At 38.0% G+C, this 13,428-nt stretch overlaps 1 protein-coding gene across 1 annotated transcript in view; it reads left to right on the top strand.

The window, feature by feature from the left end:
- The window catches only part of ptprga (protein tyrosine phosphatase receptor type Ga), a 427,225-nt gene that overhangs the window by 403,280 nt on the left and 10,517 nt on the right, over positions 1-13,428 (top strand). Inside the window, exons 16-27 of the mRNA XM_079844385.1 lie at positions 154-250; positions 2,112-2,194; positions 2,293-2,427; positions 2,527-2,661; positions 6,502-6,674; positions 6,770-6,905; positions 7,002-7,148; positions 8,316-8,409; positions 9,245-9,321; positions 9,663-9,791; positions 10,013-10,159; positions 12,237-12,379. Coding sequence (XP_079700511.1) covers positions 154-250; positions 2,112-2,194; positions 2,293-2,427; positions 2,527-2,661; positions 6,502-6,674; positions 6,770-6,905; positions 7,002-7,148; positions 8,316-8,409; positions 9,245-9,321; positions 9,663-9,791; positions 10,013-10,159; positions 12,237-12,379 — 1,496 coding nt within the window. The remainder of the gene's footprint in view (positions 1-153; positions 251-2,111; positions 2,195-2,292; positions 2,428-2,526; positions 2,662-6,501; positions 6,675-6,769; positions 6,906-7,001; positions 7,149-8,315; positions 8,410-9,244; positions 9,322-9,662; positions 9,792-10,012; positions 10,160-12,236; positions 12,380-13,428) is intronic.

Below are 13,428 nucleotides of genomic sequence, written 5' to 3'. Positions count from 1 at the left end.
TAAATCTTGAACACAAAAAAAGTTACGGACAGCAGCTTTAAGGAACACTGAAAAAAAATGTAATGTCTTTCTTTCCTGCTCATAAAAAGTGTTTGTTTTTTTTGTATGACGAAAAAACTGAAATTCATGATGTCTTGTGTGTGTTTGATGTAGGAAGTGCAGCGCTGTACAGCAGATATGAAGATCACATCAGAACACTCCAATCATCCTGACAACAAGCACAAAAACAGATACATCAACATCATAGCCTGTGAGTCTCTTTTTATGAAATGCACATGAGACCACCTGTGAAAACGCTTCTATTTTCATCTCTCTGTTTTTTCATTGCAAATTATATAATCAACATATCATTGAAATTTAATTTAAAATTTGCAGTCAGTACTTTTATTTGATGGAAATTAATCATCTTATTGAGCATAGATGCATTCAATTGATCTAAAGTGACAGAAAAAAAAAACATTTATAATGTTACAAAAATAAATGTTTTGTTCATTTGAAATTTCAATTCATCAAAGAATCCTGAAAAAATGGTTTCCATAGAAATATGAAGCAGTATGATGCTGAAAATTCTGCTTTGCATCACAGGAATAAATACATCTTAAAATAGAAAACGGTTATTTTAACTTGTTAATAATATGTCAAAATATTATTGTTTTTTTTTACTGTACTTTTGATCAAATAAATGCAGCCTTGGTAATCTTAAGAGACTAAAAAAACTTCCCCAAATTTTGAATAGCACTGTAAATTTCCAGCATTAGGTTTGTCCCCCTTTGCTTTAATAACAGCAGCATTTGAGCTGCATGAACTCCATAATTTTTTTCAAAAATCGATGATTGTTATCCAACATACACTATATTGGCAAAAGTATTGGGACAACCCTCTAAATCATTGAATTCAGGTGTTCCAATACTTTTGGCAATATAGTGTATGTTGGATTACAAGATCATCAGCAGATCATCAGACTGCAGTGAATTCCAGTGTGGTACCGTGATAGGTTGCCACCTGTGCAATAAGTCCAATCGTGAAAACTTTTAGTGGTATTATAACAAAGTGGAAGCAATTGGGCACAACGGCAACTCAGCCACGAAGTAGTAGGCCACATAAAATCACAGAGCGGGGTCAGCGCATGCTGAGGGTCACAATGCATAGAACTTTCTGCAGAGTCAATAGCTACAGACCTCCAAACTTTGTGTGGCCTACAGATTAGCTCAAGAACAGTGCGTAGAGCTTCATGGAATAAGTTTCCATGGCCAAGCAACTCATCCAAGCCTTACATCACCAAGTGCAATGCAAAGCGTGGGATGCAGTGGGGTAAAGCACGCCGCCACTGGACTCCTATAGCAATCCCATGGACGAATCTGGGTTTGGTTTGCCTGACTGCATTGTGCCAAGTGTAAAGTTTGGTGGAGGGGGGGATTATGGTGTGGGTTGTTTTTCAGGGGTTGGGCTTGGCCCCCTTAGTTCCAGTGAAAGGAACTCTTAATGCTTCAGCATACCAAGACATTTTGGACAATTTCATGCTCCCAACTTTGTGGGAACAGTTTGGGGACGGCCCCTGCCTGTCCCAACATGACTGACCAGTGCACAAAGTGTCGGTCCATAAAGACATGGATGAGCGAGTTTGGTGTGGAGGAACTTTACTGGCCTGCACAGAGTCCTGACCTCAACCCAATAGAACACCTTTGGGATGAATTAGAGCGGAGACTGAGAGCCAGGCCTTCTCGTCCAACATCAGTGCCTGACCTCACAAATGCGCTTCTAGAAGAATGGTCAAAAATCCCATAAACACACACCTAAACCTTGTGGAAAGCCTTCCCAGAAGAGTTGAAGCTGTTAGAGCTGCAAAGGGAGGGCCAACTCCATATTAAACCCTACAGATTAAGAATGGGATGTCATTAAAGTTCATGTGCAATGTGGCAATATAGTGTATTTTGAGAATGTTCAAGTGAGCGTTTTGTGCTTCATTGAAGGTAATATTTTGTCATAATGTTTCCACAGTGTTTTAAAATCTTTTCGTTTGCATGTTTAAATGCAGATTTTCATTGTAGTCTCAGACTGTAGGTCAGACATCAGACGTGCCTCTCACTGACCATCTGTCTTTCTTCCTCCAGACGACCACAGTCGAGTGAAGCTCAGGCCTCTGGCAGGAAAAGACTCCAAACACAGTGACTACATCAATGCCAACTATGTGGATGTGAGTGATGTCTGAAGAACACATTGATGTGAGGGCTTTGGTGTGAATAGTAACTTGACTGTGTGTGATGTATATTTCTGTATCTCTCTCCGCTACAGGGCTACAATAAACCCAAGGCCTACGTCGCAGCTCAGGGTCCTCTCAAATCCACATTCGAGGACTTCTGGCGGATGGTGTGGGAACAGAACACCGGCGTTATAGTCATGATCACTAACCTGGTGGAGAAAGGCAGAGTGAGTTATGACAACCATTACAATTTCGAAATCATCAAGTAATCATTCATTTCATACGGCCTCTATAAACTTTGTCCTCTTTTTGTGTGCGTCTCACAGAGAAAATGCGACCAGTACTGGCCGACAGAGAACAGTGAGGAATATGGTAATATTGTGGTGACGCTGAAGAGAACCAAAGTAATGGCGTGCTACACACTCCGCATCTTCACTATCAGAAACACCAAAGTAAAGAAGGTAAACAGTTTTCATCTCGCCTCCCTCTCTCACGCTACTTAAACCAAAAAAACACTGAAAATGGATCATTCAACGAAACGAGTGCCATTATTTAATACATATATGTTAGAAATGACTTTAGCAATGAATAGCTGATGCCAACTTTTATTATGGTTAATATAGACATTCTTCGAAACACATTAAAGGTGCACTATGTAAAATTTTTGCAGTAAAATATCCAAAAACCATTATGCTGCGTTCACACCAAACGTGAATAGAGCGTCAGGAGCGAGTGATTTCAATGTTAAGTCAATGGAAAGTTGATTGGACGCGATTCCGCCTCATTCGCGCGCCCAGTTCGCGCAAATGACGCAAATTGGACACGAATTGAGCGTCTTGCGCGATACGCACGCATCACGTCACCTCAGCTCCGCCCACGTCCCGCCAAAACTGCTCTTCAGAATCCTATGGGTGACGTCACGGACACTACGTCCATATTTTTTTACAGTCTATGAATATGAATGAGTGCGTTGCTGTTGCGTTCAAGGAGCGGCGGGATCATCATCTCGGCGATTAAAAGATTAAGATCAACTCTGTTCTCTACATGAAGAAAACTCAACATGAATTAATACTTTTATATTGTTTTGGTCAGTTTTTTGCAATAAATACCTGTGACTGTACTTGTATTTGCCTGTTAGCCTACATGTTTTATATTGTTGAGAAGTGGATAGGTTTAGGGTAGGAGTCCTAGGGATGCCTTTAGCATCTTTAATGTGACGCGAAAGGCACTTGACCATGCTTTAAATTTTGACTCCTTGGGAGTGAGAACTGGTTGGGATTTAGTGTTTGATTTATAGTTTAATAAACCGTTTCTGTTTTGTAGTTCTTTTGAGTTCCCCTTATTAATCTCTTATTGTTCTCATCTGTGTCTTGCTAATCTAGGTCCCTGTGTATATAAGCCCCAGTGTTTTGTTGTGGGTTGTCAGTTGCTTGTTGTGTTCCTGCCCTTTGTGTTCCTTGGTTCCTGTTTGCTTCACTTAGTTCCTCTTCTCTTCCTGCCTTCCTTTCTTCCCTGTTACACAATGGCATTTATTAACACTTTGGTTAGTATTCAGAAAGACTCTCTTATGCTCATCCATTTTAAAATCACCTCATCAAACTGGAAAAGGCACTCGTGTAATAGAATGATCCATATATTAATAATGCATGGTTTGACCTGCTTTCCTTTACCTGTGTGAAGGATTGTGGCAGGGTTGAGCATTAAAAGCCAGAGGAAAAAGTCTTAAGGAGCTTATGCGAGGTCCTGGCCTTCACAGCGTCAGTGAGAGTGATCTGCTTTCTCCGTAAATCTCTTTCGTAATACACAGAGCCACACCAAGGCCTCTGGCGGCAAAGAAATGAGGCTCTTTTTATAGCAGCCAGTTAGATATGAGTTTTTGTGCGGCAAGGAAAAATGCATGTATGGTAATGTAAGCTTTAAAAAAGCTGACTCGCTTCTGTACTTCTCTACAGTAGTTTGAATGTCAAGTAAGGGTTATTTGAAGATATGCTGATTAATCAGGTGTTTGTCTGGTGCAATTGCGTTGTCTTTTTTTCCCCTGCTACTTGCCAGGGTTAAGTTTCTGAAAATATCCTCACAATTATAGTAAAAAAAAAACTGACTTGAGGACGGTTCTCACTAGTAAAAAAAAAATGTTAATAAATGGGTCAGTATTGCACATATATTACGCAGGGTTTCCTTGTGTCTTTAAAAAAAAGTCTTAATTTGACCTTCCTCAAGTTGAGGCCTTAAAAATGTCTTGATCACAGAGTCTTAAATTCTTAAAAAATCATGGTATTAAATCAGGGCCCTATGATTTCTGCCATGCGGACAGAATTGCAAAAGCCATTATTAAAATTAGAATTTACTGTATAATGCAGAATGTCACTTTTGTCAAAATTTGGATGAATAAATCAAAAGTAGGTCAGAACACTTAAAGGGACAGTTCACACAAAAAGGACAATTCTGTCATCATTTACTCGTGAATAAATGAATAAATCGCTTGATTCATATGGATTAGTTTTAGGATCTCTTTATGAACTTTTTGAAGCGTCAGAGTGGAAGCTGCTTAGACTGTCAATAGAGTGACAGTACAATTTAATCTAACCATTAAAGCAGAGTCCAGAAAACACACATTAACACATTTCATAGGGCCCTACATTTCATTGCAATGATTGTTCTTCCTCAGGATTTTTGTTTTCCAGTACAAATTGAAAACATCCTTAGATCAAGATACACTTGCAAACATGACAAATGCAAAATGAAGAAATTAAGTCTTGTTTTCTGAGAAACTGAACAAAATTAAGTGAGTTTGTGTTTAAAACAAGAACTAGTATCTGCACTTGGGTATGAAAATGACATTTGAATGAAGTTGATTTTTATGAAGACATTGGCAGATATTTGTGTTTTAATCATAAATCTTATCTCAAACTTTAAGCAATTTTTTATAAAAAATTAATCTGTTGGAAATTGTATTTTCAAACGTTGAAGTGTCACTAATACAACCCATTGTGTGCTTAGACATTTATATTTAGAGAACATATTGACGTGTTGTTCCCTTGAATTTATTCCTTACATTTTCTTTAATTGGTCTTAAAAAGGTCTTAAATTTACCTTCATAACACCTGCAGAAACCCTGTTAAGGCTTAGGTTAGTAAATGTGCAATAGAGTTTTTTAACTGTTTTTGTTTTGTATTTGTGTTGTTTTGCAGGTTTTTGTTTTGCTTTGTTTTGTGGGGGGGTTTTGCTTTACTTTGTTTTTTGTTTTGTATTTGTGTTGTTTTGCGGGGTTTTGTTTTTCTTTGTTTTTTGTTTTGTGTTTGTTTTGTATTTGTGTTGTTTTGCAGGTTTTTTGTTTTGTTTTTTGTTTTATTTTGTATCTGTGTTGTTTTATGGGTCTTTTGTTTAGTTTTTTGTTTTGCTTTGTTTTTTGTTTGTTTTGTATTTGTGTTGTTTTGCTTTGGGTTTTTTTTTTTTTTTTTTTTTGTATTTGTGTTGTTTTGCGGGTTTTTGTTTTGCTTTGGGGTTTTTTTTGTTTGTTTTTTTGTATTTGTGTTGTTTTGCGGGTTTTTTGTTTTGCTTTGTTTTTTGTTTTGTGTTTGTTTTGTATTTGTGTTGTTTTGCGGGGTTTTTTATTTAGTTTTTTGTTTTGTGTTTTTTTGTATTTGTGATGTTTTGCAGGTTTTTTGTTTTGTGTTTGTTTTGTATTTGTGTTGTTTTGCAGGTTTTTTGTTTTGCTTTTTGTTTTGCTTTGTTTTTTTGTTTGTTTTGTATTTGTGTTGTTTTGCGGGTTTTTTGTTTTGCTTTGTTTTTTTGTTTTGTGTTTGTTTTGTATTTGTGTTGTTTTGCGGGTTTTTTTGTTTTGCATTGTTTTTTTGTATTTGTGTTGTTTTGCGGGTTTTTTGTTTTGTTCTGTGTTTGTTTTGTATTTGTGTTGTTTTACAGATGTTTAGTTTAGTTTTTAGTTTTTTTGTTTGTTTTGTATTTACCGTATATTGTTTTGCTGGGTTTTTTGTTTGTTTTTCTTTGTTTTGTATTTGTGTTGTTTTGCGGGGTTTCGCTTTGTTTTTTGTTTTGCTTTGTTTTGTATGTGTGTTGTTTTGCAGGTTTTTGTTTTGTGTTTGTTTTGTATTTGTGTTGTTTTGCAGGTTGTTGTTGTTGTTTTTTTGCTTTGTTTTGCTTTTTGGGTCTCAAGTTGTTTTGTTTCTTGTTGTGGTTTAATTTAAAAACAGCAGACGTCTGTGCTTTTCTTCTTTGTCCTTTTATGTTGAAGAGTCATATATAGGCCTAGTTGTGAGAGTTTTGTCTGTGTATGTTTGCAGGGTCAGAAGGGTAACACTAAGGGCCGTCAGAGTGAGAGAACAGTCCTGCAGTATCACTACACTCAGTGGCCGGATATGGGTGTCCCTGAGTACACGTTACCTGTGCTCACCTTCGTCAGGAAGTCCTCTGCCGCACAGACTCCAGAGATGGGCCCCATGCTTGTACACTGCAGGTAGTACACACACACACACACACACTCTTCCACTGGCTAATTTATTGGCTAAAGAGAGCAAACAAAAACAGTTTTACATGTTGTGTTTTCCTCAGTGCTGGTGTGGGCAGGACAGGAACTTACATTGTGATCGACAGCATGCTACAGCAGCTGAAGGATAAAGGCTCAGTCAATGTGCTGGGCTTCCTCAAACATATACGAACTCAGAGAAACTACCTGGTCCAAACGGAGGTTAGTCACCGGTCCAAATCTGTCCTGTTTGTTTGTGTCATCTAGCATGTCTCATTAGCTCTCCGTTGCTTTGTTTGTCTGTCTCTGTGTGTTTAGGAGCAGTATATCTTCATCCACGATGCCTTGATGGAAGCCATTCTTGAGAAGGAAACAGAGGTGCCCTCCAGTCAGCTGCACAGTTACGTCAACAACATCCTGACGCCGGGCCCAGGGGGCAAAACACGACTAGAGAAGCAGTTCAAGGTGCGGACAATATCTTTCCTTATGCAAAGTCATTTCAACATGCAATTTCTGTCCAAACTGATTGCAGAACACATTCTCAGCATATCAGAGATATGCACATTTATGCGGAGAAGAACTTTTATCGCTTAATACTTTATCATTTCATACCTGCTTAGCACACTGTGACTTACAACCCAAGCCTGACAGGTTGTGTGGGTAAAATGTGTGATATGTGGTCTGCCTGAGTTTCATGAGTTTATAAAATGTTTTATTGAGCCCTGAAATCCTCACTTTTTATGGTTCCGTTTGGTTCGGCTCAAATACCTGAATATAAATCCAAATCACATTTTTTTAGTAGGCTACAACAACAACTGCATGACATATTTCATCCCTTTAAAGGAACACGCCACTATTTTTTGGAAAATAGGCTCATTTTCCAAGTCCCCTAGAGTTAAACAGTTGAGTTTTACCGTTTTCGAATCCATTCAGCCGATCTCCGGGTCTGGCGGTAGCACTTTTAGCATAGCTTAGCATAGATCATTGAATCTGATTAGACCGTTAGCATCTCGCTCAAAAATGACCAAAGAGTTTCAATATTTTTGACACAATGTAACTACAGAAGAGTGAAGTTTTAAATAGGAAAAATATCAAAACTCTTTGGTTATTTTTGAGCGAGATGCTAACGGTCTAATCAGATTCAATGATCTATGCTAAGCTATGCTAAAAGTGCTACCGCCAGACCCAGAAATCGGCTTATTGGATTCGAAAACTGTAAAACTCAACTGTTTAACTCTAGGGGACTTGGAAAATGAGCCTATTTTCAAAAAAAAGTGGAGTGCTGCTTTAAGTTTCAAAGATTGGAATTGCAGTACTTAATGTGATGAATCTTTAGTTTTGTGTTTGTTTTGTTTTAAGACATTTTTGTTAAAAATAAAAGGGTCCCAAACATTTTTCCATTGAGTTTTTTTTTGTGTTTTTTGTTTTATTTAGTTTTTTTGTATCATTTTCCTTGGGGTTTTTTCTTTTCTTTTGTTTATTGAGCTCTGAAATTCTCTATATGTATTGTTCATAAACAGCAACTGGACATATTTCATTCCTGTAGAATTCAAAAGGTTGGCTTTGTCTTATGTGATGTATTCATGCTACTGTAAAATAAAGCAAAAAATATTATTTTTCCTTTATGTACAGTTGGTGACTCAATGCAATGCAAGATTTGTGGAGTGCTTCAGTGCTCAGAAAGAATGCAACAAAGAGAAGAACCGCAACTCCTCTGTTGTCCCATGTGAGTAACATCAACTAAAATATTTCAGACAATTAAGGCTTATTAGCATTGAAGCATCAGGTGCCACTTAAAGGGTTAGTTCACCCAAAAATGAAAATTACCATATGATTTACTCCCCCTCAAGCCATCCTAGGTGTATACGGACGCCTTCCGTATTCAGTTTAAGAAGAAAGTGTAGCGCCTCTCGCAGTTTAAAACACTCACGCTATGTCCAACGTCATTATCGTGCCAGTTACGCTTTCTGTGTAAGTTGAATACGGAAGGCAGTCTGCCGGAGGCTAGATATTTTACTTTATAAAGTTTTAAATATGGATATTTTTCTTACACAAACCCATCGATTTGCTTTAGAAGGCTTTTATTAACCCCCTGGAGCCGTGTGGAGCACTTTTATAATGGATGGATGCACTTTTTTTGGACTTCAAATTTTGGGCTGCCATTATAAAGCTTGGAAAAGCCAGGACATTTTTAATATAACTCTGATTGTATTCATCTGAAAGAAGAATGTCATATACACCTAGGATGGCTTGAGGGTGAGCAAATCATTGGCTAATTTTCATTTTTGGGTGAACTATCCCTTTAAATGTAAATATAATAGCACATCCAATGTATTTATTGCGTATTGCTTACTGTGTACTGCTGTGTCTGTGGCCATTCTCTTTTCTGTTTTGTTCTTTTTCACATACCATGGCCCTTTATGACAATGATCTTTACAAATATTTTAGAATGCAACACATCTTTCAGAACGGTGCTTGCAGCACTGTTTGAGCTAATGAGATCACATCACTGACCTGCTCTCTTATTCTGCATCCTGATTGGCTGTTTTTGTTCCTCTCAGCGGAAAGAGCACGTGTTGGTCTCGCACCGTTGCCTGGAATGAAAGGCACTGATTACATCAACGCGTCTTATATAATGGTGAGCAGCCAACACCCCCACTGCAGTTAAACATTAACCTGTGCTGGATTTCAAACTAGCACTCGGTGTTCTGGGGAAAACTGTTGTTTTACAGTCGTTAGAGTGAACATTTGCACCTGTGCACTGGTTTTGAGCACACTTTTCTTTTCAAATGATACGTAGAAAAGGGTTTATGCATGGCTCAAAGGTGACAAGTCAATGAGGAAACATTAGGGAAACAAACTTCACATTGTAATTTTGCAGTTTTAACTACTACTAAGTGATATCCTAAGCCTTTTATATATGCTACCTGTTGTATACTGAAAGCCTAAATAATTTGAATGTTTTCTTACTACTACTAGGGCTACTACAGGAGCAATGAGTTCATCATTACCCAGCATCCCTTGCCTCACACCACTAAAGATTTCTGGAGGATGATCTGGGACCACAACGCTCAAATCATCGTCATGTTACCAGACAACCAGGGCCTGGTGGGTATTCAAGAGCATCCGCAAAGGTCCTTCTTGCCTTGAGTGATGTCCTGCCTCTAAGTAGGGAAGCTCGTGTAAATGTTATAGACTGTGCTCCTCGAGGTCAGCTGATGCCTTATTGTGAGCGGTGAATTATGGGAATTGGTTGTAAGAGCGTCAGTCTCTCTGAAATTACTCTTGAATTACTCTGTGTTGATGCTCACGCACGTTTGTTTCCGCAGGCGGAGGATGAGTTTGTGTATTGGCCGAGTCGAGAGGAAGCCATGAACTGTGAGGCGTTTACAGTCACCCTTATCAGTAAAGACAGACTCTGCCTCTCCAATGAGGAGCAAATCATCATTCATGACTTCATCCTGGAGGCCACACAGGTCTGTCTTTGGAGGAAAAGATGTGGATTGAAACTATGTAGAATATTTAAATAATTGTATGTACTTCATCTAATATTATGTTATAGAGATGCCACAAGTACATTTTGAAAATGTCACCACTGTTTCTGTAGTACTTGTAGTACCGAGTATATGCGTTTTGGTCGATCGGATCACAAGTAGACGAGGTAGACACGTCCCTTTACACCTAGTGTTTTAATCCATCTCTTTTGTCCACTTTCAACCCCTGATGTCCTGATTTCTTCGAGGGGAGGGTCTATGGGCGGGTAAATGTATGGGCTTTTTCAGATCTTAAGTTATCTGGCTATCACAAGACCAAGCTCAATCTTTTAAGATTGAACATTGGTCTGGGGAGTCTGCTCTGTATTTTCTACTGCACAAGAGGCGTGATCAATGGGCATAGTTCAAATGACTGCACGCAATTGGATAGTCCTTCAACCAATCAGACCTCAAGAGGCGTGATCAACGAGCAAAATTCAAATGACTGTGTACGCAATTGGATAGTCCTTCAACCAATCAGACCTCAAGAGGCGTGATCAACGAGCATAATTTAGGGCGTTTTCACACCTACCTTGTTTGGTCCGGATTTTCTGACTTTTCAGTTTGGTCCGAATCAAAATTGCAGGTGTGAAACCGCCCCCGTACGGTCCGGACCAAACAGACGAAATTTGGTCCGACGAAAAGAGGTCGTCTCGGTCCGGATCAAACTGAACAAAGGTTTGGTTCATTTCTAGTCTGAAAGCATTTTCTGTATGGTTCGGACTTTCAGACCATTTACAGGAAGTTCCTGTTTATGTTTAAATATTATAACGTTATTTTTAAATTCAATCTAGGCTACATTGATTATGAAAAGTGAAAATTTGCGCAATATGTCAGAAGACAGAAAGTCAGAAATAATTTTGAACGAAATTTTGTATGATTTTGCTTAGAAAGCATTTCTTTAATGGGAATTTCGTTTTGTATAAATTGTATCTTAATTTTAATCAACGTTTAATCAGATAATTGCCTGGATTTAATAAATAAGAAGCAAATAGTCTATAGCAGACAATAATCGCGGGAGCGATCACATGTGATTTACATATGAACAGGCCCGGAGATGATGGAAAAACATATGTAGAGCACCAGCTTTCGTTTCTGCTCTGACAGCCGCAAGACGAGCCGAGCGCTGTGAGTGTGTGTTAGAAACCAGGAATGGTGAGAGAACATTGTGCTTGGTACGTTTTTCCTCTTCAAACCAGACTTAGGTCTCCAGCCAACAACGTTTAAATCCTGTCTGGCTAGCGCGCTTCCCATAATGTTTAAGCGTTAAGGGCCCTATTTTAACGATATGAGCACATGGTCTGGTGCACTTAGTGCGTGTCCGAATCCACTTTTGCTAGTGTAAAGACGGGAAAAACAGCACGCCAGGCGCAAAGGGTTGTCCCTAGTCTGGGGCATGAGTCATGGGTGTGTTTTGGGCGTAATGTGCAATAAACCAGTCAGAGTCTCATCTCCCATTCCCTTTAAAAGCCAGTTGTGCTTGTGCAATTTCATCCGTCATTACTGCAAACATACTGCATAGGTCAGTAGGTGGAGAGTAGGTGTCTTTTGTGGCTGTTCGAACACATTTTCACTACCTCTGGAAGTGGTCTAAAGTCGACAAGCGCAAAACGTTTTAGAGCCCGTTTACACCTGTATTTAGCGTCGTCCGCTTGTGATCCGATCGACCAAAACGCATCTTATTACCAGAAGGAAACAGGGCCTATTATGGTCAACAAGGCTGCAGGCTTTATTTCATCAAAAATACAGTTCATACAGTAATTGTGAAATATTGTTACAATTTAAAATAACCGTTTTCTTTTTTTAATATATTTAAGAATGTAATTTTTTCCTTGATGGCATAGCTGCAGTGTCACATGATCCTTCAGAACTCCTTCTAATATGTGGATATGTTGTTCAAGAAACATTTATTATCATTATCCATGTTGAAAACAGTTGTGCTACTTAATATTTTTTGGTCGATTTTTTTTTTTTTAGGACTTATTTAAAACATTATCTGTCTCTTCCTTTCTCTCTTTAGGATGATTATGTTTTAGAAGTTCGTCATTTTCAGTGCCCAAAATGGCCAAACCCTGACGCCCCCATTAGCAGCACCTTTGAGCTCATCAATGTCATCAAAGAAGAGGCCATGACCAGAGATGGACCCACTATAGTGCATGATGAGTAAGTAATGCTCTTTTATTCAAAATGCCTCTGGCTTTAGGGGTTGGAATGAGAGAAACATTTGGTTCAATCACAGTTTTCACGATCTGATCGAATGGTCTGAAGCTCATGGCGCAGGTGCACAAATGGGAGGGGTGTCCAAAAAAGGGGGCCAGATTCGATGTTGTGGACACACCCGGGGGCCGGTTCCTTTTCTATTATATATATATATAGCATGTTTTGTTTCTTGGAAACATGACAGATTTGACAAAAGCTTGAGCTGACAGTAGAGTAGCTTGTGATAGGACACAGATGTAAATGTATAGATATTTAACAATATCTGTAAAACTTTCATCAACTAAAAAGTTTTAATGGGTGAAATTAAAATATTATTAGTGAATTAGAATAATCTTATTTAAATTAACGAGTACTCTATTTAGATCACCACAGGTAAAACCACAAACATGCTTTTCTTACTTAGTATTTGTCTTTTTTCCAGTCCAAATATCAAAAGATTCTTCAATCAAGATGCTTTTACTAAGGAAAATTACATATTGTGATGTACAAAATGAATTGAGTTTTTGCTTAAAACAAGCACAATTATCTGCCAATGGGGTAAGAAAAATAATATTGTTTCTGTTTGGGACAGAAACAAGACCCCATTGGCAGAAAAATTAGCTTGTTTTAAGCAAAAACTCACTTCAATTTTTTTTTTTTTTTCAGAAAACGAGAAAATATCTTATCATTTAACTTATCTAGTAAATGCATCTTGATTTAAGAATTTTTAGATTTATTTAGACTAGAAACAAGACAAAAATACTAAATAAGAGGATTTTTTGCAGTGCACACATGGCACCTCACTGCATGGTAAAAAGTTAAATATATATTATTTCTATATCTAGAATGGTCTTATGGTATTTAGTCTATAAACAAATAAATACAAATGCCTAAAACTGCAAGTTTATGACAAAAATAGTCTGTAATTTGGCCTTTATTACTCATTTAACACATGTCTACATTACAAATTAAATAAAATTAGATATTAACCTACATTTCTGACAAATTACCAC

Source organism: Gobio gobio (assembly GCF_949357685.1).
Source record: "Gobio gobio genome assembly, chromosome: 19".
NCBI lineage: Eukaryota > Metazoa > Chordata > Actinopteri > Cypriniformes > Gobionidae > Gobio > Gobio gobio.
This window is presented reverse-complemented; position numbering and strand designations above follow the sequence as displayed.